The sequence below is a fragment of the Neomonachus schauinslandi genome, chromosome 4, assembly GCF_002201575.2.
Source record: "Neomonachus schauinslandi chromosome 4, ASM220157v2, whole genome shotgun sequence".
NCBI classification, from domain to species: Eukaryota; Metazoa; Chordata; class Mammalia; order Carnivora; family Phocidae; genus Neomonachus; species Neomonachus schauinslandi.
In genome coordinates this window covers 4,318,802-4,342,715 of record NC_058406.1, presented here as the reverse complement: position 1 = coordinate 4,342,715, position 23,914 = coordinate 4,318,802, and the positions used below count along the sequence as shown (strand labels likewise).

Sequence of the window (23,914 nt, the reverse complement as noted above, 5' to 3'; positions counted from 1 at the left end):
AAGAGGGCTGAGCAACTTGGAAGGGACCATACACAGGCCCAGATGGTGAACATCTGGCCAAAAATTAGGAAGAGAAAGAAATCAACTTCTCAAATCCACAGACAGGTGTTTGGGGCTTCCCAGGAGACCTGCTTAGGAAGGGCAACAGGGATAGTTCTAAACCGATCGTTAGTTAAGGCTCAACAAACGTTCCTGAGAAATAATGAGTAATTGGTACAGGTCAGCATGAACCAAACAGGTGGCAAGAGCATGGAAGATCTGCAGTCCACCTTCTCTTGATAATTGCATCATTTCGAAGACATTTAAATTATTTAGATGATTGTAACCGAGACATCTTTAATAATGCACCAAACAAGAGGCACCAGGTTGAAATCAATTAGACTGCACCGCTAAATTATAAGGTAGAAATTTACAAGAGGAGGGCTCTGGGATAGGGACTGTAGGTATAGATGCCTGCCAGAGGCAATTCTATTAGGAACCAAATGGGTATTGCCTTGTCAGTTAAGCAGCAGGAAAAAAAATGGCCAGGTGTTCCTAAATATAGGGCAATAATAAATTAAAACAAAACAAAAAAACGACATTGAGGAGGCTCGTCCTCTGGGCAGGGTTCTGGATGGCCAGGAGAAAAGACGAACAATGGAGGCAGGAATAAATCCCATTCTAGAGGTTTTCTGTGTAAAGAGAAATCAGCAAGTGGGGCCTCGAGGAGCCTCCGGCCAGGGTGGACTCACGTGGGGGGCCTGGGCAGGACTGTTTGGGACAGGATGCTCCCCGCACTGGGATCCGGCGTGGGGGACAAGGGAGGTGTCTCGGGGAACAGAGAGGACGACCCCCCAGGTGTGACCGTAGCCTCCCTGTCTGGTCCTGGCTGAACCTCCGGGACGCCGGCTGGGATTTGGGTCCGCGGGCAGCACGTGGTGGACCCCGGCCGCCGCGTCCCGCCCTCGGCGGCGCGGGGGCGCAGGGCGCAGGCGCGCGGCTGCGATGCGCGGGCGGCGGCAGCGCCCCTCCGGTCCGCCAGGGGCCGCTGTGGCGCAGCCGGGCTGGCCCGCGCTGTCGCGGCCGCGGCTCGCCGGTCCCTCTTGGGCACGGCCTTGCCGGTTTGGCGGGGTGAAAGGTTGCGAAGATGGCGACGGCCTTGAGCGAGGAGGAGCTGGACAATGAAGACTATTACTCGTTGCTGAACGTGCGCAGGGAGGTGAGGCTTGCGGCGGGACGCCGTCTGGGCGGAGGCCGTGCCCGGTGGTTCGGGAGGGTCGGGCTGGTGGCCACCTCTCCGACCCCGCCACGGGCGGCCGGGACCCGGCGGGGAGGCCGCGTGACCCCGCCCGACATGCGCGACCGCCAGCCGACCGGGCGGTCCCCACTGCCTCGACCCCTGCGCCGGGGGTGTCCCGGCCGGCCTCTGCCCCTGCTCCCGGCGCCCGGGGCGCCGCGCCTGGCAAGGCCAGAGGCCCTGGTACCCACAAGACGGAAAGGGTTCCCGAGGTGGAGGCTACTGGAGTGGCGTTCCCGGCCCTCCAGGACCCGGTGCCTCGCCCGGCTCACAAACTTGCCTCGGCCGAGGGGCTGTGTCATCACCCCCGGCCGGCAGAATGGGAAACGGAGTCTCAGGCACCAAGGTCAAGGCCACGAGGGAACCTTCCCACGGTGTCTGTAGGGTTCCCGAGTATTCATGGGGACGTCCCGCTGTTGACGTGAATCCAGGGCCAGAGGCACGTGTCTTGTGTCCTCCTCTCCCCTGAGCGGCTGTCCAGAAATTGAAGGAAGAGCCTCCCGTACCTACAGCCTCAATTCGGAGGTCGCAGTTTAGGAAGAAGCTGTAAAGCCAGGAAAGCAGCGGTGCCCCAACCACGGCCTCAGCATGCGCGCCCCTCTCCACACGCCAAGTGTTTGCACCCTGTTTGCTCACCCAGTAAAAGAGTCTCACTCTGTGTCTGGCATGTAGTAGGGGCCCAGTAAGTTTCCTTTCTTGTTGACTAGTCCAGTTGACATCAGCGTGAAGGGCAGGAAGGCTTCCAAGGTCAGGTCATAAGGTGGATCGTTTATCTCCAAGCTGCTGGGTTTAGAGAACCTTTAATTCCATCTCAGTTTTCCCAGTGATCATAATTAGCCAAGTCTGACTACTTTTGGCAAAGCCGGTCAAATATGTGTTGTCCATAAGTGCTGGTGTGCATGGCGTCAGTGATAGCTAACATTTTTTGAGTACTACTTTGTGCAGGGCCACCACGCGGAGTGAACATTTCCTATTACCTTACCTTGTATAATTCTCACCCCAGCCCCTACGGTAAGTATTGCGATAACCCTTGGTTTATAGCTGGGAAAACTGAGGCCGAGAGAGGTTAAGTAACTTGCTCAAAGTAAGACCAAGAGAAAGTGCAGGAACCTGAATTCAGCCCTCAGAAGTCTGACTGGAGCCTCAGCTCTTGACTTCTACACTCTGCTGCTATTACCAGACTACAGAGCTGCCAATTCTGGTATTGTGTCCTTGGGCACCCACATAACAGTCTCTATCAGCCACCTTGTATTAGGAAAGCGTCCAGTGGACTATCTGGGGGAACTGCAAATCATGTTAGGGCTGCCATAGGTACCTGGAGGTTCTTGTAACTAAAAAACAATGAGGCTTTGGGTAAATCACTTCTTTGGCCTTCAGTTCCTTTCCCTTTGAATGAAGCTGTTTGGCTAGTTACTAAGTTTTCTCCAATTCTTAGAAGCAAAGCAGTAAGTGAAACCGGCTTTTCTGAAAACCAGCCTTTCTTTTTTTTTTCTTTTTTTAAATTTTTTTTAAAGATTTTATTTATGGGGCACCTGGGTGGCTCAGCCAGTTAAGCATCTACCTTTGGCTCAGGTCATGATCCCAGGGTCCTGCTCATGCTCTCTCCATCTCTCTTTCTCTCTCTCTCTCTCTCTCAAATAAGTAGGTAAATAAATATCTTGAAGATTTCATTTATTTGAGAGACAGCAGGAGAGCAGAGGGAGAGGGAGAAGCAGACTCCCCGCTGATCACGGAGCCCGCCGCCTGGGCTGGATCCTAGGTCCCTGGGATCACAACCTGAGCTGAAGGCAGACACTTAGCTGACTGAGCCACCCAGGCACCCTTGAAACCAGCCTTACTTACCACTCATTTATAGTCTGGGTTATCAGTAATTGAGCAGTAATTTACCCATTTACCAGGTTTACTGAATCTTAGGCAGGTGCATATGATCAAAAAGATCTAGAATAATAGGCTTGGCCAGAGTCCTCAGTAAACATTAGTCAAAGGTATACCCTTGAAACTGCTGGAATCTTAAGACTTGTCATTGTTATTGGACTGATGAGTGGGAACCAAAGAAATATTTCTTTTAAAAAATCTTACTTTTCCCGATGAGTTACGGCACTTCTCATATTTATGGCTATGTGTGAAATCCCTATAAAACATGTTCTCTCGCTGAAGTCACTTTGCGTTCTCTTTGTCAACAAAGTCAGTGTGAAATGTTAGGGTGTGCAGCTTTTATCTCAAGATTCTACTGGAAGAAAAGCTCGCAAGGTGATCTCTGGACTTGATATTTAATAGGATGGCGAGGTTCAGAAATCAACCTGAAGTTGAAATAGCATGATTTAGTTGGAGAGTTATGGAAGTAATATTAACTCTTACACCTGTTGATGTATTTGCTGTTAGTTCTATAGCTTGATGCCATTTTAGTTTACCTTAATGGTTAAGGAGGCAAGATCCCCTTCCTGCCAGTACTTCGGAGTACCTTCAAGAGAGTACCTTCAACACTGCGTTCAGGAAGTTCAGAGACTTTTCCTTAGAAATCTCAAATGGAAGTAACCTGACACAAAACCAGGAAGTTCTATTTAAAATTTTAAAAATTACAAGCCCAATGTATGGTTACAGTTGGAGTAATACAGAACTGTCAAAAATCAGCTTACAAATCTCTTTTTCCAGGTTTTAAACTTCAAAATATCCCCTCATATTGTATTTCAGAGAGTGAAGCAGACAGCTAGACAGGACCAAATGCCTCTCTAAACAAGACTCTGTGATCTTTAATGATTCCCTTTCTCCACCGTTCTGGATTTCCCGTTTACAGAGTAGAGCTCTTGTCACACTGAGCAGACGGAGTAAGTTATCATGAACTGGGCACATTAAAACCAGATTGGCATCTCTGGTTTAGTGTAGTCAAATGTGTCATCAGGTGCCTAAAATCTAACTGATCTGAGATTTCTGAGATGATTTTCCAAAATTTATTTGGAGAAAGGATTCCTGACCAGTGAGTTTTTCTTGATCTTTATACGTTTTATAGACGTTTTGATTGACACCTTCTAAACTGAATTTATTCCTAATTGATTCAAATTCCTACTTCGTCAGTGTTGTATTACCATTAAAAGAAACTTTCATTTTTATGCATGACATTCAGCAGTGTTTATAACCCATTTTAAGATCTTTGGTCCCAATCAATTTAGTTTTAAAGGGGCCAGTCTCTTCAAGTTTTAAACACTTAAAAATCATAGTTAAGTAAAAGATAAACTTAATGTGAAAAGGTTTTTTCCTTGCAATCCATATATGGAGGTCAGTATTCTGGGATTTTCATCCTCCCATGCCAGCCTTGAAACTAGAATTGCAAAATTGTCACCCACCAAGGAAAAGTTTCCCCAGAGTCCCAGCACTTTCATTCCTTCCCTGGTTTAGAGTACGTTGGTCTTTCCACAGTTTTTGGTTGTCTGGGTTTCTCTGGCTGGAGGTTACAGTCGCAGAGTGGGACTAAACATTCAAGTTTGGACTGCAGATGGAATGGGCTGGAGCAGTAGAGGAAGGTCTACTAGCCACTGTCCGGATTGACCTAGGGGGACTTCACGCAGCCCAGCAACCAGGATGGCCTGGATGTCTGTAGAAGTTGAGTGTAGATGTTATCAGCCAAGCCAGGCGCACACTTAGGTTCCTCAAGCAGCAAGGTGCTGTGTGTTCACTCGTCTGTTGCTTATCTAACCTTGTGATGGACAGGTAATTTAATCTTAAGGAGAGATATCAAGATAGGTCGGAGAAGGTCGTTCCTTAAGTGAGTTTCCCATCAACTACATTATGTTCAAAGTTCGGAATTTATAACAATGACTCTGCTTAAAACGTGTGCATTCAGCAGGTAGTATTAGGCCTTGGTTATCCAAAAACCGAACTTAAGCACATGATCCCTGAGGTGTCCCCTAAGTGAAGAGGCTGAGGAACAAGGTCACTAGGAGCAGGAGTCGCAGCCCACACTGCCCCTGGGTGACAAATCATTTAACCTCTTCAAGTCTCCACTTATTCATGTGCTGCAGTACTTCCAGGTTACTGAGTAGGAGGCAACACTGTACAGCTTTGCAGCCAGAATGTCCTGTATCAGAAACTTTACGGGGGGGGGGGGGGGCCGCGGATATTGCCTCTGGGCCAGTAGTCTACCCTTTCTGCTTCCTGTTTTCTTTGACACTGAAATGCAGGGAACAGGCAGTAATGGATTACTGTGAGCCAGGATGTTGTATATTGGAGCATTGCCGTGTAACGGGGATATGTATACACTGCCTTGTACTAGTAGATGTTCATTTAATATTTATTGTTATTTCTTGAAATTTGATAAAGCATGAGGTTTTGCTTATTTTAAAAGACATACATGTACATAGAAAACTTTGGTAAACCTGATCCTGGCTAAATTTGCTATCCATCTGTTATATTAATAAAAAAACATAGTGCCAGAATTTATGCTAAGCGTCAGGTTATGAATTCCTAAAGGTTTCTTTTCTCTTTCTGTTCAAAATACTGAGTTTCTTATCTTCAAAAGACAGCTATCTCTCAGAACTCTGCTTCTGCAAAGTCATGAGTTTCGTGGGGAGGGCAGGGGGGAGGAGCTGAGCTCCCAGAAGGTGGAGCCAAGCTCAGGAGTAGTGGAGAAGGGATAGTCCCAAAGACGGTGAGTGTCTGAGGTAAAGGCAGAGTGGGACCCAGAGTTGTAACCCTTGTGAGCTGTCAGCTGCTAAGGGGCCAGGCAGGGAGGGAAGGACCTCCCTGATCAGAGGCCGAGCGACAAGACAGAGCACTGGGTCAGGAGGATGCCAAGGTAGAGTTCAGGGAGGCTTCTGGTGGTATTGCTTCTGGGTGGGGAGGGAGTTCGTAGGTTAGCCAGTTAGGTCCAAATGTCATTTTATAATATGATTAGCAAACACCATGAGGTTAAATTTTAAAATGTGTTTTCTTTAATGAACCGTAAGCTAGTTATTACCTTTCTGCTTTGGACATTTTAAACAATTGCTTCTTGAAATTTTAATGCTCTAGTTCTGCATTATCTACCAAAATACCTTTTTTTTTTTGCTTTGTTAAAGAGAATTCAATTGATGGGACGCCTGGGTGGCTCAGTCGTTAAGCATCTGCCTTCGGCTCAGGTCATGATCCCAGTGTCCTGGGATCGAGAGCCCCGCATCGGGCTCCCTGCTCAGCGGGAAGCCTGCTTCTCTCTCTCCCTTTCCCACTCCCCCTGCCTGTGTTCCCTCTCTCGCTGTGTCTCTGTCAAAAAAATAAATAAAATCTTTAAAAAAAAAAAAAAGAATTGAGAGCTTTTATATTTGCTGTGAGTTCAGTAGTAAACAATGGATAAGGAGAATAATGGGACACACAACGTGTTTTGCTTGGCTGTGGAATTCTAGTGTTTACTTTTATTAAACTTTCATTTTGGTTTTATTTATACCCTACCTTGTTCAAGAAAGGATTTAAGACAACTAACAGGGATGAATAAATAAAATAGCATAAAAGCTTAAAAGGGGGCACCAGGAGGGGAGAAGATCATTGGGAACACTGCTGCTTTATTACCGCCACTGTGGCCCACACTTTATAAAGCTCCCATTCCCTTGAAGGCGCTTGGAGCCTCCTCCAAGTTCATCCCTGGTAGCTGGGTCCTGTTTGGCTCTTGGACTGTTGGAACCACTTCTGCATGCAGCGTGTACACAGTGTCCCCTCCCTAGTTTGCAGGAGCCAGAACATTCTTCAGTAGTAAAATGCCAGCAGACCTCAACCACAAGAAGTCTGTATGAGTGGGCAGGATAGAACAGATGGACATGGACAAGAGAAAGTATAAGGTCAGGCTTTTTGGAAAAAAATAAGCCAAGCTCTTTATGTGAAGATAGGATCTGAACCATCACTTCTGACCCAGAAAGGAACTGGGGCTCATTTTCCTCTAAGATGCTGGCCTTTTTATTTACTGTTGTGTCTCAAGGGCACCAAATACACATATGGACATGACCAGGAAGAGAAATGAAAACCAAATTGTACAATAGTCAGAAAATCTCTCCTCAGCCCTTGGAATGACCTCTGATCAGGAATCATTTCTGCTTCTTTGGCTCCTCTTCTCACATTCTGTCGTCAGCATAAGTGGGCATGGAGGACAGGATTTCCCCCACCCCATAAACCGTGAAGGTGACCGGGGCCCGCCTTTTTCTTCATTAGTATGTAGACTTCTGTCATTACTGATTCCCTAATCTTTTTTGGGGATTTATATTGCCATCTTGGGGGTAATGAGTTCTGTAAATTTTGTAAGTTTTTTCCTTCTATGTATGACAACTGACTTAGGTAACCTCTAGTTGTAGAAACTTGGAATTGTTTGATCAACCTCCTATTTAGCTTTTCTGACTTACTCATGATTTCTCTCTTAAGCCTACCTTCCCAAAGCAGAATCTAAAATGGCTGTAGGGGGCGCCTGGGTGGCTCAGTCGGTGGAGCGTCTGCCTTCGGCTCAGTTGGTGATCTCAGGGTCCTGGGATCAAGCCAGGACCTTAGCGCTCAGCAGGGAGTCTGCTTGTCCCTCTGCCTCTGCTGCTCCGCCCCCCCCCATACTCACCCTCGCTCTCTCAAAGTACTTTTTTTTTTAATAATAAAATGGCTGTAGGAGGTTGACTTTTCAAAAATTACAGGACATGTAGCATGTCCACTTGACCCCTGTACTCCAGAAAGCTGTGGCAGTGCTCAGGGATTTTCTAGAAGGACAGCTGAAACCACTTAGCCCAGCACCTCCGTGGGAAACACCTATGCACCTTTGATGGCGATTATTTGGAAAGGCAGAGTTGATGGTGGAGCTTCGAAAGGGGTTGGCGGCTTAAAGAGTGAAGCCCTTGAAGTCAGGTTTGAGTTTGACTTCCTAGCAGCCTGATAGAGGCAAGCCACTTACCCTCTCTGAGCCCGTCTCTTCATCCATAAAATCCAGACAACAATTTCACTATCCTAGGGCTTTGGGGAAAATTAAGCAAGAATGCATGTAAGTGCTCAGCATAATGATGGGTATGTTATTATGTAAAGTGAATGCCGGTATATTTTATTAGTATCATGAGCATAAAAGTTAATACGGAATGCTCTTATTGATTTGTCAGAGTTCTTCACATAGTTTGGATGAGCTCGCTGTGTGATAGATGCTTTGTGAGTACCTGCTCCTTCTCTGCAGCTTTTCACTCTGTGAACCGAGCTTTGGTCTGGACCGGGCCACACAGGCTAAACTTAATCTTCAGCTAGCTTTTGGGTCAGGGGGCCGTAGTCTGGAAAGTTCCTTCTCCCTCTCAGACCAGACTTTTAGTCTTTTTGATCCTCACTATTTTTACCTGTAAAATGGAGGCTTCGGTGACAATCTCAAGGTGTTTTGAGTGTTAAAGCCTCAAATGGGAAAATACCAGCAGGAGCGTTTTGTGTGGATGCATCTGTGCTGCCACGACAGCCTTGAAGCCCCCTCAGCTTTGGCTTCTAGGATGATCTCTTTGTCCTCCTTCCTTGCCCTGCCAGGTACTCCTTCTCCATCCTCACAATTTCCCCAGGTTTGGGCCTCTTGAGCTTGGCTCTTTTTACAATCTCTTGCTTCTCCTGCATCTCCACCTGCCTTCTGGACGTTGTACTTCGGTGTTCAAATTCACCTTTCGCCCCAAAGCCTGATGCTTTCAGTTTCTCCCCAACCCACACATCTGAGCCAGAACCCCAGATGTGCTCTTTGGTTTGTTTTCTCCATATGGGACTGAGCCCCTTTCCATTGTCCCACAGACCCACCCAGCTCACAAAGACTCCTCTTGACCCCCAGCCAACTCTGATCCTTTGTTACCGCTTTGACTCCTGGGCTGCCAACCAGCCCTCCTAACCTCAACCCTACGTTTCTGCCATAGTTTTCTCTAGGTCTCTCTGGTTTTGATTTTTGTCAGTTGTAGTCAAGCTGTACCAAATTAATATTAACAAACAGTACTGATCACATTATTTCCCTACCCAGAAACATTTTGTGGCTTCCCGCTGATTATTGGGTAGAGGTCAAACTGCTCTATCCATTTTAAATCTTTTTTTTTTTTTTTTTAAGATTTTATTTATTTATCCGGCAGAGAGAGAGAGCACAAGCCGGGGGAGCCGCAGAGGCAGAGGGAGAAGCAGGCTCCCCACCGAGCAGGGAGCCCCATGCGGGACTCGATCCCAGGACCCCGAGATCATAACCCGAGCCGAAGGCAGACGCTCAACTGACGGAGCCACCCAGGTGCCCCACCTGGATCCATGTTAATAAATTAGATGTTTAGGGCGCCTGGGTGGCTCAGTTGGTTGAGTGACTGCCTTCAGCTCAGGTCATGATCCTGGAGTCCCTGGATCGAGTCCCGCGTCGGGCTCCCTGCTCGGCGGGGAGTCTGCTTCGTCCTCTGACCCTATCCCCTCTCATGTGCTCTCTGTCTCTCTCATTCTCTCTGTCTCAAATAAATAAATAAAATCTTTAAAAATAAAAAAATAAAAAAAATAAATTAGATGTTTAATGTGTTTTCTGCCTACCTTGTGATGACGTTCTGCTTTGCCTCCACTGCAAAGTAAGCATCATGTGGTCAGGGACGGTGGCTATCTGATTCACCACTATATCCCTTAGTACAGGGCCAGTGTTTGCTGAATGAATGAGCAGGTGGATGGATGTCCAAGTTAATTTCTGGCCAGCGTCTTACTTAGACTCCTTTGCTCTTATGTCAGTTTGGTCAGTGTTCTCTCTCTGTCTCCAACACTGGCCTGTTCCTCAGGATGTTCTTTTCCTCTGAAATGCCCCAGCCTGTCTTGGACACCAAAGCAAATCAAAATCTACCTTTCGCATTCCCATTTAGATCCCTCCACCTTCATGGAGTTTTCTTTCGATTCTGACTGCCCTGACCTTATTTCTCCACCATTAATAGTAGCATTTTTGTCTTACTGTTTAGTTAGATCATGGGTTTTTTAGGGGAAACACACATATGCACACCTAGTTTGTAATCTTAATATTATATTTCTGTTGTACCTCCTGTGGTACTTAGAACAGGGCAGGCATTCAGTAAATGTACTGACTGGAAGAGTTAAGTATTTGCTAACATCACACCCACCTTGTCCAGGTGCTTTTTACTTTGTGGAATATCTGTGTTGAAGATCACTTTGCAGTTTTGGCAACAAATCATTCTAGAGGAATTTATTGGTAGGAGTTTATCAGTTGTCATTTGGTAAGTCTAAATTTTTACTTGTCAAAATTGTTCAAAGTCAGATACAAGAGGAAGAGAGCAAATTCAAATGTATGCCTGTATGCTCACTCTCGGAGTAAGCTAAGGTGCGTGGAGACCCGGGACCGTGCTGGAAGAGAGGGCTTGCCCTGCTGGGTTTGTCCTTTTTCATCTGGCAGGCATTCTGTTCCTCTTCAGTTTTTTACTGCAGTGGGAGAAGGTTACTTGTTTATCACCTTTTGTGCTAGCATCAATAATATTAGTAAAAAGTAAATATGTTTCAAATGGATTAGATTTGTTTTTGTAGTTTTTTTTTTCGTCAGAGCTGAATGTTTAGGATAGACTACATAGGTTAGTCTCACAAATCTTGTTCTACTTGAGATGCTCCTTACAATGATGGGTCAGGCAGAACGAGTTAGTACAGTCTGCCCTGTGCTCGAGGTTGAGGGTGAGTCTGTGTACATTGTCGGAGTCTTGCCGTTTGCACATCAACCCCGGCTTATTTCCAGATCCTCCAAAGATGTTCCACATGAAAATGAACATTGTAGAAGGCTGTGTTGAGCAGGGAAAATGGCATCAGAAGATGGCAGGGCTGTATGTGAGAGAGGTTTTATTGTGTGAAGCTTCAGACTGTGCAGTGGGAACCTTTTCAAAATGAAGGAGGAAGTTTTTCCAAGTCCAGTTTAGTGCCTTATGAGCACATGCCTTGGTCTCCTCGGTGACACCAAGTAATCTGTAACACCCCTCCTCGTCATGAAACAGCTCTTACTCAGCACAAAGCACCCATGCTGTCTTGGTGTTAATTCGCTCTGAAATCTGCTGTTTCCTTTAAATTGTGTGAGCACCAAGTATCATAAAAAATTACAGGTTTTATTAGCTGATACAGTTTATTTCAGATTGTCATGGAACATACGGACAGTAATGAATCGTCAATTGTGGTAATTAGGCAAACTTCCCAAAATCCAATTGAACATAGTTTGTGGAGCTTTCCTGAAATACAGCAGTGTAGAGACAGCCTGGAAGTTTGAGCTGGAAAGTATGGGCTTCAGCAGACCTAGTGGCTTTCCGATTCCTAAAATAGATGTAAGTATGACGTGTAAGTTGCTGCTTGCAAGCTCTATTAGGTCTTCAAAGTACTGAATTAAATATTATCGTGTTAGTTTTAAGTGCTGTGCACTGAACATTATTGGTTCTTTGTTGTCCAACCCATGGTAGGGCTGTACTTCCTGGTCTCCCAGTGGTTGAGTGAGGCCCTGGGACTAGTTCTAGCCAACGATATGCATGGAAGTGATATGTATCCTGCTCAGGCTGAAGCTTTTTTTTTTTAAGATTTTATTTATTTGAGGGTGCCTGGGTGGCTCAGTCGTTAAGCGTCTGCCTTCGGCTCAGGTCATGATCCCAGGGTCCTGGGATCGAGTCCCGCATCGGGCTCCCTGCTCCTTGGGAGCCTGCTTCTCCCTCTGCCTCTCTCTCTCTGTGTCTCTCATGAATAAATAAATAAAATCTTTGAAAAAAAAAAGATTTTATTTATTTGAGAGAGAGAACGAGAGAACACGAGAGGGGGTAGGGTCAGAGGGAGAAGCAGACTCCCTGCTGAGCAGGGAGCCTGATGTGGGACTCGATCCCAGGACCCTGGGATCATGACCTGAGCAGAAGGCAGCTGCTTAACAGGCTGAGCCACCCAGGCGCCCCTCAGGCTGAAGCGTTTAAATGCTAGTGTGAGCCAGAGAGGGTCTGCTCCTGCCCTTCCCTCTCTGCCTTGGCTACTGGCAGTGGTTCAGAGGTGGCTGCTCTTTGAAACTTGGGACCTGAGGACACGGCCAACTGAGTACCAGCTGACCTAAGATGGCCATGTAAAAGGAGAAATAAACCTATGTGATTTTTTAATTGTTTGGTAACACAATATGATCAAACCCAGTAATTCTCACACTTCTTGATGTCAAGACCCCTTTACATTTTTTAATTCTTGAGCTTTTGTTTACTTGGGTTATAGCTATTGACTTTGATTAAAAATTAAAACTCAATAATTGACAAAATGTTGTAAAATAAAACACAGAGTGTACTTGTATTTCAGTTTCAGTAAGGCATAAGGAAGACTGAAGGATTTCAAAATAGCTATGTATTGAAAAAATAATGGTACAGATATACAGACATCACAGCAGATAGAACAAAAAGTAGTGAGCAACCACACAGTGAAAGAACTGAGAACCAGTTGAATTAATCTCTGAAATCTATTTATGCTGTAAAACTGCCACCTAAGAAATGACTAGCAAACATAATGTATAAGTACACATTCCATTAGCCATCGGAGCAGTGATGTCATCACATGCCCTGTAGCCTTGAGAAAATCCCACTGTACACGTGACAGAATGAGAAAAAGGCAAGTAATAGCTCAGTGTTATTTGTTTTATTGAAAATAGTTTTGACCTGTGGACCTCCTAAAAAGGTTCAGACTCCCAGGGGGCCCCACACCACACCCTGAGAACCACTGACCAGCATAATCACAGTTCAGACATGCTGGTGTTCCTCACACGTTTTAGCTCACTTTGTTAAATGAAGGTAGGAAATAAAAGCAGAGTGGCAGTATGCGCTTTGAGTGTGTGTGCCATCACATTGATTACAGAGATGGTCTTCACTAGAATCTGGCTGAGTGAAAATGTAGCAGCTTCTTTGATGGCTTCATTATCTAAGGGAAGCAAATATGATAAAACTGGAGTCAGGCAATTCCAAGCATGATACCACAGCAGAGATCAGAAAAGGGACAATTTAGGGCGCCTGGGTGGCTCAGTCGTTAAGCGTCTGCCTTCGGCTCAGGTCATGATCCCAGGATCCTGGGATCGAGTCCCACATCGGGCTCCCTGCTCTGCGGGAAGCCTGCTTCTCCCTCCCCCACTCCCCCTGCTTATGTTCCCTCTCTCGCTGTGTCTCTCTCTGTCAAATAAATAAATAAAATCTTTAAAAAAAAAAAAAAAAAAGGGACAATTTATAGGTTTGATTTTGTAAAAGCAGAAAATTTCTGTGTTTGCTCAAAGAAAAAAAACAAAAATCTAAAAAAAACACAATTTAAAAACTCAAAAGGAACATGCAGTATATTTATTGGATAAAAGATTCATATTTCCAATATATATAAAGAACTCTTGGAAATTAAAAAAAAAAAAAAAAGACTATCCTAATAGGAAAACAATACAAAGGAAACAAATGGGTTATTTCATAAAAGAAGTCTAAAATGTAAGTAAGTACATGGAGAAATGTTCATCCTCAATAGTAAACAAATGCACTTTTTTTTTTTTTAAGATTTTATCCATTTATTTGACAGAGAACACAAGCAAGCAAAGCAACAGACAGAGGGAGAGAGAGAAGCAGGCTCCCCGCTGAGCAGAGAGCCTGACATGGGGCTCAATCCCAGGACCCTGGGATCATGACCTGAGGTGAAGGCATCCGCTTAACCAACTGAGCCACCCAGGCACCCAACAAATGCAGTTTAAAATAGAGTACCCATTTTTTTCTACCATGTTGACAAAGATAGTTTTCTTTCTAATGGTAGCACTGAGTGCTGATGAGATGAGTGTGCTGGCCCACCCAGCCAGGAGACAGGATCATTCCCTGGAGAAACCGAACCAGGAAGGCTTCAGATCCTAGCCATAGACACGGTGGAGGAGGAGAATGGCACCCTTACAAAAGCAGGGAATGTATGAGTGATTATATCCTGCGTGGTGAGACTTCCAGCATTTTCCTTTTTCTCTACATCCTTCCCTGAAGAAACTGACCCATGGAAGAGAAAATACCACCAAATGAAACTTCCCGGTCTTCTCACAGGCATTTCACAAAGCAGCTCATCAGATGGCAAGGCCTGTTCACATAGAGCTTCCAGATAGCTCCCTATTATCTTACTGTTAGGTATAAATTGATAGCAAAGAACGTAAATATTTGAAGGAATGCTGCGATGTGAATTTCTATGATCGTGCAAACGGCAAAGAGAAATGAAGCAGGCAGACAGTGCAGGGAGTTTGAAAACTCAATTGTTTTCAGAGAAATAAGATACTACATGTAAGAAATAACAAGGTGATACTTTTTTTTGAAAGATTTTATTTATGTATTTATTAGAGAGTGAGTGAGCACGAGTGGGGGGAGGGTCTCCCAGGTGAGTGCTGAGCCCCACACAGGGCTTGATCTCATGACCCTGAGATCATGACCTGAGCTGAGGCAATCAAGAATCAGCCGCTTAGCTGACTGAGCCACACAGGCACCCCTGTATATTATTTCTTTTAAAAGTATTACCTTGGGGGCTCCTGGGTGGCTCAGTTGGTTAAGCGGCTGCCTTCGGCTCAGGTCATGATCCCAGGGTCCTGGGATCTAGTCCCACGTCGGGCTCCCTGCTCAGCAGGGAGTCTGCTTCTCCCTCTGACCCTACCCCCTCTCGTGTGCTCTCTCTCTCTCTCATTCTCTCTAAAAAGAGAAAAAATTAATTAATTAATAATAAAAGTATTACCTTGTTCTGGGGCGCCTGGGTGGCTCAGTTGGTTAGGCATCTGACTCTGTTTTGGCTCAGGTCATGATCTCAGGGTCCTGGGATTGAGCCCTAAGACGGGCTCTGTCTCAGCTGGGAGTCTCCTTAAGGATTCTCTCTTCCTCTGCCCCTCCCCTCACTTGCTCGCACTTAAATAAATCTTTTAAAAAAATACGTAAACAAAAGACGATTTTGGAAATTAAAAATAAAGATAGAAATAAAAATTCTGTAGAGGGGCTGGAAGATAAAGTTGAGGAAATCTCCATGAAAGTAAAATTTAAAAATTAGAAGACCATCTCTTACACATTAAAGTAAAATGAAGGTGAAGACATATTAATATGAGAAAAATTCTCAGAACTAAAAGATACGAGACTCTAGGAGGAAAGGGCCAGTTAAGTAACCAGCACGCTGAGTGGGAGAGAAAAGACCCGAACTAAGGGAGTCATTGGTTAGAGCATGCTAAAAGTTTCCAAACAGGTCACAAACAAAGGATTGGAAATTGGGATGACATTAACCTTTCTCAGCCATAGTACTATAAGCTAGAAGACAATGAAACAAACAATACAGTAAAAACTCTGAAGAAAAAATATTTCCAAGCTAGGATTCTATCTCAGCCAACTATTTTATCAAGTATAAAGGCAGAATATAAGAACATTTTGAGGGGCCCGTCACTGGCTCAGTCAGTAGAGCATGTGACTCTTGATCTCAGGGTGGTGAGTTTGAGCCTCATGATGGGTGTAGAGCTTACTTTTAAAAAAAAAGGAAAAACAAAAAAAAGGGAACATTTTGAAATATGTGAAGTCTAAAAAATGTTTCCTCCCAGCCAACCTTTGTAAAGCAAACTACTGGAGATTGAACTCTACTGAAATAAAAAGAAAACCAAGAAAGAGAGAGGGCATAGGATACCAAAAAGAAGAGACTGACCCAGGAAAGATACCCTGGAGGATGGTGACTGGGAAATCCTAGGATGAAGTTTGTTTAGCAAAGACCTAACATTTGACACAATGCAGAGATCTCTGGGAGGAATACCTCCTAGGAAAAACAAACAACAACATGGAATTGTTGAACTATTTTGTATTTTTGTGTTGAAAAGAAGATTAGAAGTCTCTACTATAAGTAGTTTACTTGGAGGAATTGAAGCATCTGTGATAGATACATAGAAAGCTAAAGCAAATGGAAAAAATGAGGCAATTCTTAACTCTAGGAAAAATTAAAAATAGGAAAGAAATATAATCACAGTATACTGGTTCATTCAACTTTGAACTGTATTTACATAGTCATAATAAAAGTTAAATTTTTTTTTTTTAAAGATTTTATTTATTTATTTGAGAGAGAGAGAATGAGAGAGAGCACATGAGAGTGGGGAGGGTCAGAGGGAGAAGCAGACTCCCCGCCGAGCAGGGAGCCCGATGCGGGACTCGATCCCGGGACTCCAGGATCATGACCTGAGCCGAAGGCAGTCGCTTAACCAACTGAGCCACCCAGGCGCCCTAAAAGTTAAATTTTTATGTCGTATTCCTCTGAGGCACACTGTAGACATTTAGTCAACGTTTGTTTTTGTAAGTAAATAAATGATTAGAAAGTAGGAAAAGAATTAAGTTTTTAAAAAGACATTGCAGGGGCGCCTGGGTGGCTCAGTCGTTAAGCGTCTGCCTTCTGCTCAGGTCATGATTCCAGGGTCCTGGGATCGAGCCTCGCATCGGGCTCCCTGCTCCGCGGGAAACCTGCTTCTCCCTCTCCCACTCCCCCTGCTTGTGTTCCTGCTCTCACTCTCTCTCTCTGTCAAAAAAAAAACTTTTAAAAACAATTAAAAAAAATAAAAGACATTTCATATTGATTTGAATTAAAGTTGTGAAAACTATGTGGAAAGGAGGGGAAAGAAACAGAAGTGAAAGAACTAAATTCTCATAATAAGTAGATTAAATCTAAACTTTTAAAATTAAGGATACAAGTATAAGCATATGATTTAGAAATATAAATGAGGAAAATGCTGAGAGATTTTAAGGTACTTCTCACCTGAGGAGTGGGGATGAATGCTGTTTTGCTTGTAAATCTAGTTGTTCCATTTATAAACTGTTTTATGTATCCCTTTGATAAAATTAAATTTTTAAATTTTAAAATAATTAAATGTTAGACACTTAATAGAGAGCAGTTCAGCAGACTAAAACGGAAATCTTACAGCCTTTAACCCAACAATTCTAGGAACTTATTTGCAAAAAGATAATCATGGATGCACACACAGTTTTAGCTGTAGGGATGTCCACTCCAGCCTTTTGAAAACAAATGAAAATTGTTCATAGGGAATCCATATATAAATTGTGATAATGCCATATTTGAAATATTATGCAGCCATTTAAGATGATGTAGAAAATATTTGATGACCAATAAAAGCCACAAAAACAAAACCTCACAAAGACCTTTAACTGAAAAGGGGGGGGGGGATTATAAAATTCTATTACAGAAAAAACAAATTTTTATTTTAAAACATGTTATGTATATTTTCCATTTTATCCATGAAGAATATGTATACTTTTCTAATAAAGGTTTTTTAAGGTAATTCCACTAGGAAAAACAGCCATTGACTCATTTCTTTAACCTATTTTGACAAGAAGAATTGATGCCATTTTTGTCTCTATGCCAATGACAAAGCTTTTGTTCATATTTTTGAAAATGATGTTTATTTTGTTTCACATCCTCACCCACATTTAATATTCTCAGTCTTCTATTTTAGACATTCTAGTGGTTGTGTAGTAGTATCTACTTTTGTTTTTAATTTGCACTTCCGTAATGACTAACAATATTGAATGTCTTTTCATGTACATATTAGCCATTCCTGTATTACCTTTGGCTGAAGTTTCTGTTTAAATCTTTTACTCATTATTTTATTGGGTTGTCTTCTTCAGTAAGAGCTCTTCATATGTTCTGGATACAAGTCTATCAGATATGTATTTTACAAATATTTTTCTTTTATTCTGTATAGGAAATCTTTAACTCAGGGTTACAAAAATTATGTTTTTAGAAATTTTATGGTTTTAGTTTTCACATTTAAGTCTTTTTCATTTTGAGGGGTTTTTTTTCCAAAAAAATTTTTTTTAAGATTTTATTTATTTGACAGAAAGAGCACAAGCAGGGGGAACGGCAGGCAGAAGGAGAGGAAGAAGCAGGCTCCCCACTGAGCAGAGAGCCAGACTTGGGGCTCGATCCCAAGACGTTGGGATCATGACCTGAGCCGAAGGCAGACGCTTAACCAACTGAGCCACCCAGGTGCCCTTCAGTTGTTTAAATTGTAAAATATGGGCGCCTGGGTGGCTCAGTTATTAAGCGTCTGCCTTCGGCTCAGGTCATAATCCTGGAGTACTGGGATCGAGCCCCGCATTGGGCTCCCTGCTTGGCAGGAGGCCCGCTTCTCCCTCTCCCACTCCCCCTGCTTGTGTTCCCTCTCTCGCTGTGTCTCTGTCAAATAAATAAATAAAATCTTTATAAATAAATAAGTTGTAAAATACATGTAACATAAAATTTACCATCTTACCCGATTTTTACAGTTCCGTGGTATTAAGTACATACATAATGTTGTGCAACCATCATCACCATCTGTCTCCTGAAGTCTTTTCATCTTGCAAAACTGAAATTCTACCCATTACACAATAACTGTCTACTCCCCCACCCAAACTCTCTGTCAAGCATTATTCTGCTTTCTGTCTCTGATATTTTACTACTAGATACCTCATCTAAGTAGAATCATATAGTATTTATCATTTTGTGACTGGCTTATTTCACTTGGTATGTTATTTTCAGGGTTCATCCACGTTATAGCATGTGTCAGAATTCCCTGCCTTTTTAAGACTGAATATTCGATTGTATGTTTGTACCACATTCTGCTGATAAGCATTCATCTGTTGATGGACACTTGGTCTGCTTCCATGTTTTAGCTATTGTGAATAATACTGCTGTGAACATGGGTTTACAAATATCTGTTTGAGACCCTGCTTCCAATTCTTTTGGGTATATGCCCAGAAGTGGAATTGCTGAGTCATATGGCAAATCTGTTTTTATTTTTTTGAGGAATTACCACACTGTTTTCCATGAAAGCTATACCATTTTACATTCCCACCAACAGTGTACATGGATTCCAGTTTCTTCACATCCTTATCAACACTTGTTATTATCTGTTTGTTTTATAATAGCATCCTAATGGGTGTGAAGTGGTATCTCATTGTGGCTTTGATTTGCATTTCCCTAATGATTAGTGATATGAGCATCCTTCATGTGCTTATTGGACATTATTGTATCTTCTCTGGGGAACTGTTCAAGTCCTTTGTCAATTTTTTAATTAGGTGGTTGGTTTTGTTGAGTTTTAAGTGTTCTTTATGTATTCTGGATATTAATTCCTTATTAGATAATATGATTTGCAAATATTTTCTCCCATTCTATAGATTGTTTTTTCACTTTCTTGATAGTATCCCTTGATTTATAGAAGTTCTTAGTTTTGAGAAGTTTAGTTTGTCTGTTTCTTCTTTTATTGTCTGTGCTTTTGATGTTATAACCAAGAAATCATTGCCAAATCCAATGTAATGAAAGTTTTGGCCTATGTTTTCTTCTAAGAGTTTTACACTTTAGCTCTTAACGTTTAGGTCTTTCATCCATTTTTAGTGACTAAACTAATAAATGAATTCAGCGAAGTTACATGATATGAAGTCAACACAAAAATCAACTGCATCATCTTTTATATATGGTGTTAAGTAAGGGTCCTACTCATTCTTTTACATGTGACTATCCAGTTTTCCCCAATACCATTTGTTGAAAAAACTGTCCTTTCCCTATTGAGTAGTCTTGGCACCTTTTCAAAAATCTTTTGACCATATATGTGAATGGGTATTAGTGGACCCTCTCTATTTCTGCAAACACTGTCATTGGGATTTTGATAAGGATTGAATTGAATCTTTTAGTTGTTTTGGGTAGTATTGACACTTTAATTGTCTTCCAATACATTGATGTGGAATGTCTTTCTTTTTTTTATGTCTTCTTTAAATCTTTCAGTGGTGTGTCATAGTTCTCATTATAAAAAATCTTTTACCTCTCTGGTTAAGTTAATTACTAAGGTTTTTTTTTTTAATGCTATTGTACAAAGAACTATTTTCCTTAATATTCTTTCCAGATTGTTGATTTTTAGTGTATAGAAATGCAGCTCATTTGTGTGTGTTGACTTTGTATCCTGCAACTTTGCTGAATTCATTCATTAGTTCTAATAGGTTTTGTGTGTGTGTGGGTGGAATTGTTCGTTTTCTTCATATAAGATCATACAGTCTGGTAACAGAGTTTATATTACTTTCCAATTGCATGCCATTTATTTCTTTTTCTTATCTAGTTGCTCTGGCTAGGACTTCCAATACTATGTTGAATAGAAAAGCAGACATCCTTGCGTTGGTCCTGATCTTAGAGAAAAATGTTTGTCTTTCACCATTGAGTATGATGTTTACTGTAGATCTGTCTTCAGTTGTAAGAGCTCTTTATGGCTTTTATTATGCTGAGGTAGTTTCCTTCTGTTCCTAGTTTATTGAATGTTTTTACCACGATAGGGTGTTGAATTTTGTCAGATGCTTTTTCTGCATCAATTGAGATGATTGTATGGGATTCTTTCTTTCGTTCTCTTAGTGTAGTGTATTATATTGATTGATTTTTGCTGAACTGTCCTTGCATTCCAGGAATAAATCCCACTCAATCATGGTGTATAATAATCCTTTTAGTCTGCTAAAGTCTGTTTGCTAGTGTTCTGTTGAGAATTTTTGCATCAGTGTTCATAATGGGTATTGGTCTGTAGTTTTCTTGTACTCTTTTTCTAGCTTTGGTATGCATTTGGAAGCGTTCCCTCCTCCTTGCTGTTTTGGAAAAGTTGGAGAAGGATTGCGATTAATTCTTTAAATTTCTGGTAGAATTCACCAGTGAAGCCATTAGGTCCAGGGCTTTTTTTGCTTTGTCAGGAAGTCTGATTATGGGGCACCTGGGTGGCTCAGTCATTAAGCATCTGTCTTTGGCTCAGGTCACGATCCCAGGGTCCTGGAATCAAGCCCCGCATCGGGCTCCCTGCTCAGGGGGAAGCCTGCTTCTCCCTCTCCCCCTGCTTGTGTTCCCTCTTTTGCTGTCTCTGTCTGTCAAATAAATAAAATCTTTAAAAAAAGGCTTTCATTAGTAATTAAATCTCCTTACTAATTATAGGTCTATTCAGATTTTGTTTATGATTTAATCTTGGTAGGTTTTGTATTTCCAGGAATTTGTCCATTTCATCTAGGTTTTCCAGTTTGTTGATGGACAATTAATTGTTAATAGTACTTTTTTATAACCCTTTTTCTATAGAATCACTAGTAATATCTTTCATTTCTGAGTTTAGTAATTTGAATCTTTTCTCTTTTTGTCCTTAGGCAAGCTATTTAGAGATTTGTCAATTTAGTTGAAAAAAATTTTTTTTTTTTTTTTTTTTTTTGAGAACCAACTTTTGGTTTCGTTCATTTTCTGGGTTGCTTTTTTATTGTCTATTTTATTATCTCTGCTCTGATCTGTATTATTTCCTTCTGCTAGCTAGCTTTGAGTTCAGTTTGTTCTTTTTCTAGTTCCTTAGTTATATATTGGGTCATTGTGATGAGGGAGCGCAAGGCTGGCTGAAGACAAAGCATAAGCTGACACCCTGCAACCTCCTCCCACCCCCCACTCCTGGGTGGGACGTGTGTGACATTTTCCAGGAATCTCCCAGCTATCTCAATGTTAATGCCTTGCTAGAGGGAAAAAAACAACCTTAACTTGACAATGGCAAGGCCTCCATTATCTTGTTGGTCCTCTTTAGCATATGAAAGTTCTTTTGAAACCTCCCTTTTTCCTTTAGGGCCACCGGGAGTGCCTGAGGAATGTCACCTATATCCCATGGTGGGGAGGGTTGTGGGGTGTCAGCTTCTGCTTTGTCCTCAGCTTGCTTTCTGTTCCCTCATCAGTTGATTTGTGATCTTTGCTGTTTTTTAATGTAAACATTTATAGCTATAAATTTCCCCCACACCATTGCTTTTACTGCATCCTGTTTCAGTATGTTTTATTTTTCTGTCATCTCTATTTTCTAATATCCCTCACGATCTCTTCTTAGTTATCTAAGAATGTGTCATTAAATTTCCACAAATGTGTGAATTTTCCAGTTATTTTTTTTAAGATTTTATTTATTTGAGAGAGAGAGAGAGCGTGAGCGCACAGAGGGAGATGGAGAGGGAGAAGCAGACTCCCTGCTGAGCAGGGTGCCCAATGAAGGACTCTATCCCAGGACCCTGGGATCATGACCTGAGCCAAAGGCAGACGCTTAACCAACTGAGCCACCCAGGCGCCCCCAGTTTTCTTTCTGTTACTGATTTCTAACTCCATCCCATTGTAGTTGGAGAAGACACTTAGGATATCCATCTTTTTAAATCTATTGAGACTTAATTGATGGCTGAACATATATCTTCTTGCTATATTGAACTTTTTATTGATACCCCCTATCCCATTACCTTACTAAAATCACTTAGTAGCTTTTTAGGTTCTTTATGACTTCCCACATACATGACATCCCATGTGCACACATCCCAATGCATGTTCTCTTGTCATGAGTAGAATATTCTGTACATGTCTATTAGATCTAGTTCGCTTAATGTGTAGTCCACGTCCTCTGTTTCCTTCCTTTTGTCTGGTTATTCTCTACGTTATTGAAGGAAAATATTGAAATTTTACTATTATTGTAGAACTGTCTATTTTTCCTTTCAATTCTGTCCATTTTTGCTTCATATATTTTGACAATCTCTTATTAGGTAACAATTGAACCTTGTATTGATACATGTATTGTCCTTCTTTGTTTCTTGTAAAGTTTTTTCATTTAATGTCTGTTTTGTCTGATGTTAGTAGACCCGCCCCTGTCTTTTGGTTACTGTTTACAAGGAATGTTTTCCTATCCTCTCACTCTTTGCTTGTTTGTGTGTTTGGTTCTAAAGTAAGTCTCCTGTGGGCAGCAAACAGCTGGGTCATTTTTTTTTTTAAATTCATCCTGCCAATCTCTCTTTTTATTGGAGAATTTAATCCATTGGCATTTAAAGTAGCTGTTGATAAGGAGGGCCTTATTTCTGCCATTTTGCTGTTTCCTTTCTATGCCCTGTATCCTTTTTTGTCCTTTAAGTTCCAAATTATGGTCTTTTGTGTTTAGCCAGTTTTTTATAGTGAAACGTTTTAACTGCTTCTCGTTTCCTTTCTTTTTTTTTTTTTTTTTTAGATTTTATTTATTTATTTGACAGAGAGACAGCGAGAGAGGGAACACCAGCAGGGGGAGTGGGAGAGAGAGAAGCAGGCTTCCCGCTGAGCAGGGAGCCCGATGTGGGGCTCGATCCCAGGACCCTGGGATCATGACCCAAGCCGAAGGCAGACGCTTAACGACTGAGCCACCCAGGCGCCCTTCATTTCCTTTCATATGTATTCTGTGATTTGTGGTTACATGTAACATCCTAACATTCTAACTGAATTTATACCAACCTAACTTCTGCAATGTAGGAAAACTCTGTTCCTATACGGCACTGTCCCACGTCTTTCAGTTATTGATGTCACAGAATTACATCTTTATACGTTGGGTGTTCAAAAGATAACCTAGAATTGTTTGGGGTTTTTTAAAGATTTATTTATTTTAGAGGTTGAGAGCGCACACACAAGTAGGAGGAGCAGAGGGAGAGGGAGAGAGAATCCCAAACATATTCCCTGCCAAGTCAGGGGCTCCATCCCACGACCCTGAGATCATGACCTGAGCTGAAACCAAGAGTCAGACACGCAGCCGACTGCGCCACCCAGGCACTCCATCTAGTAATTGTTTTTTATAATGCTTTAGTTTCTTACATTATGTAGAAACAAAATGTGAAGTTACAAGCCAAAGTTACAAAGGACTAGCCTTTAGTCTAATAATTT

General features: G+C 42.3%; 1 protein-coding gene across 1 annotated transcript in view; it reads left to right on the top strand.

Annotated features, from left to right (window-relative positions):
• Positions 1–1,081: 1,081 nt before the first annotated feature.
• The window catches only part of DNAJC11 (DnaJ heat shock protein family (Hsp40) member C11), a 76,652-nt gene continuing 53,819 nt past the window's right edge, over positions 1,082–23,914 (top strand). Inside the window, exon 1 of the mRNA XM_021683400.2 lies at positions 1,082–1,198. Coding sequence (XP_021539075.1) covers positions 1,127–1,198 — 72 coding nt within the window. The 5' untranslated portion in view covers positions 1,082–1,126. The remainder of the gene's footprint in view (positions 1,199–23,914) is intronic.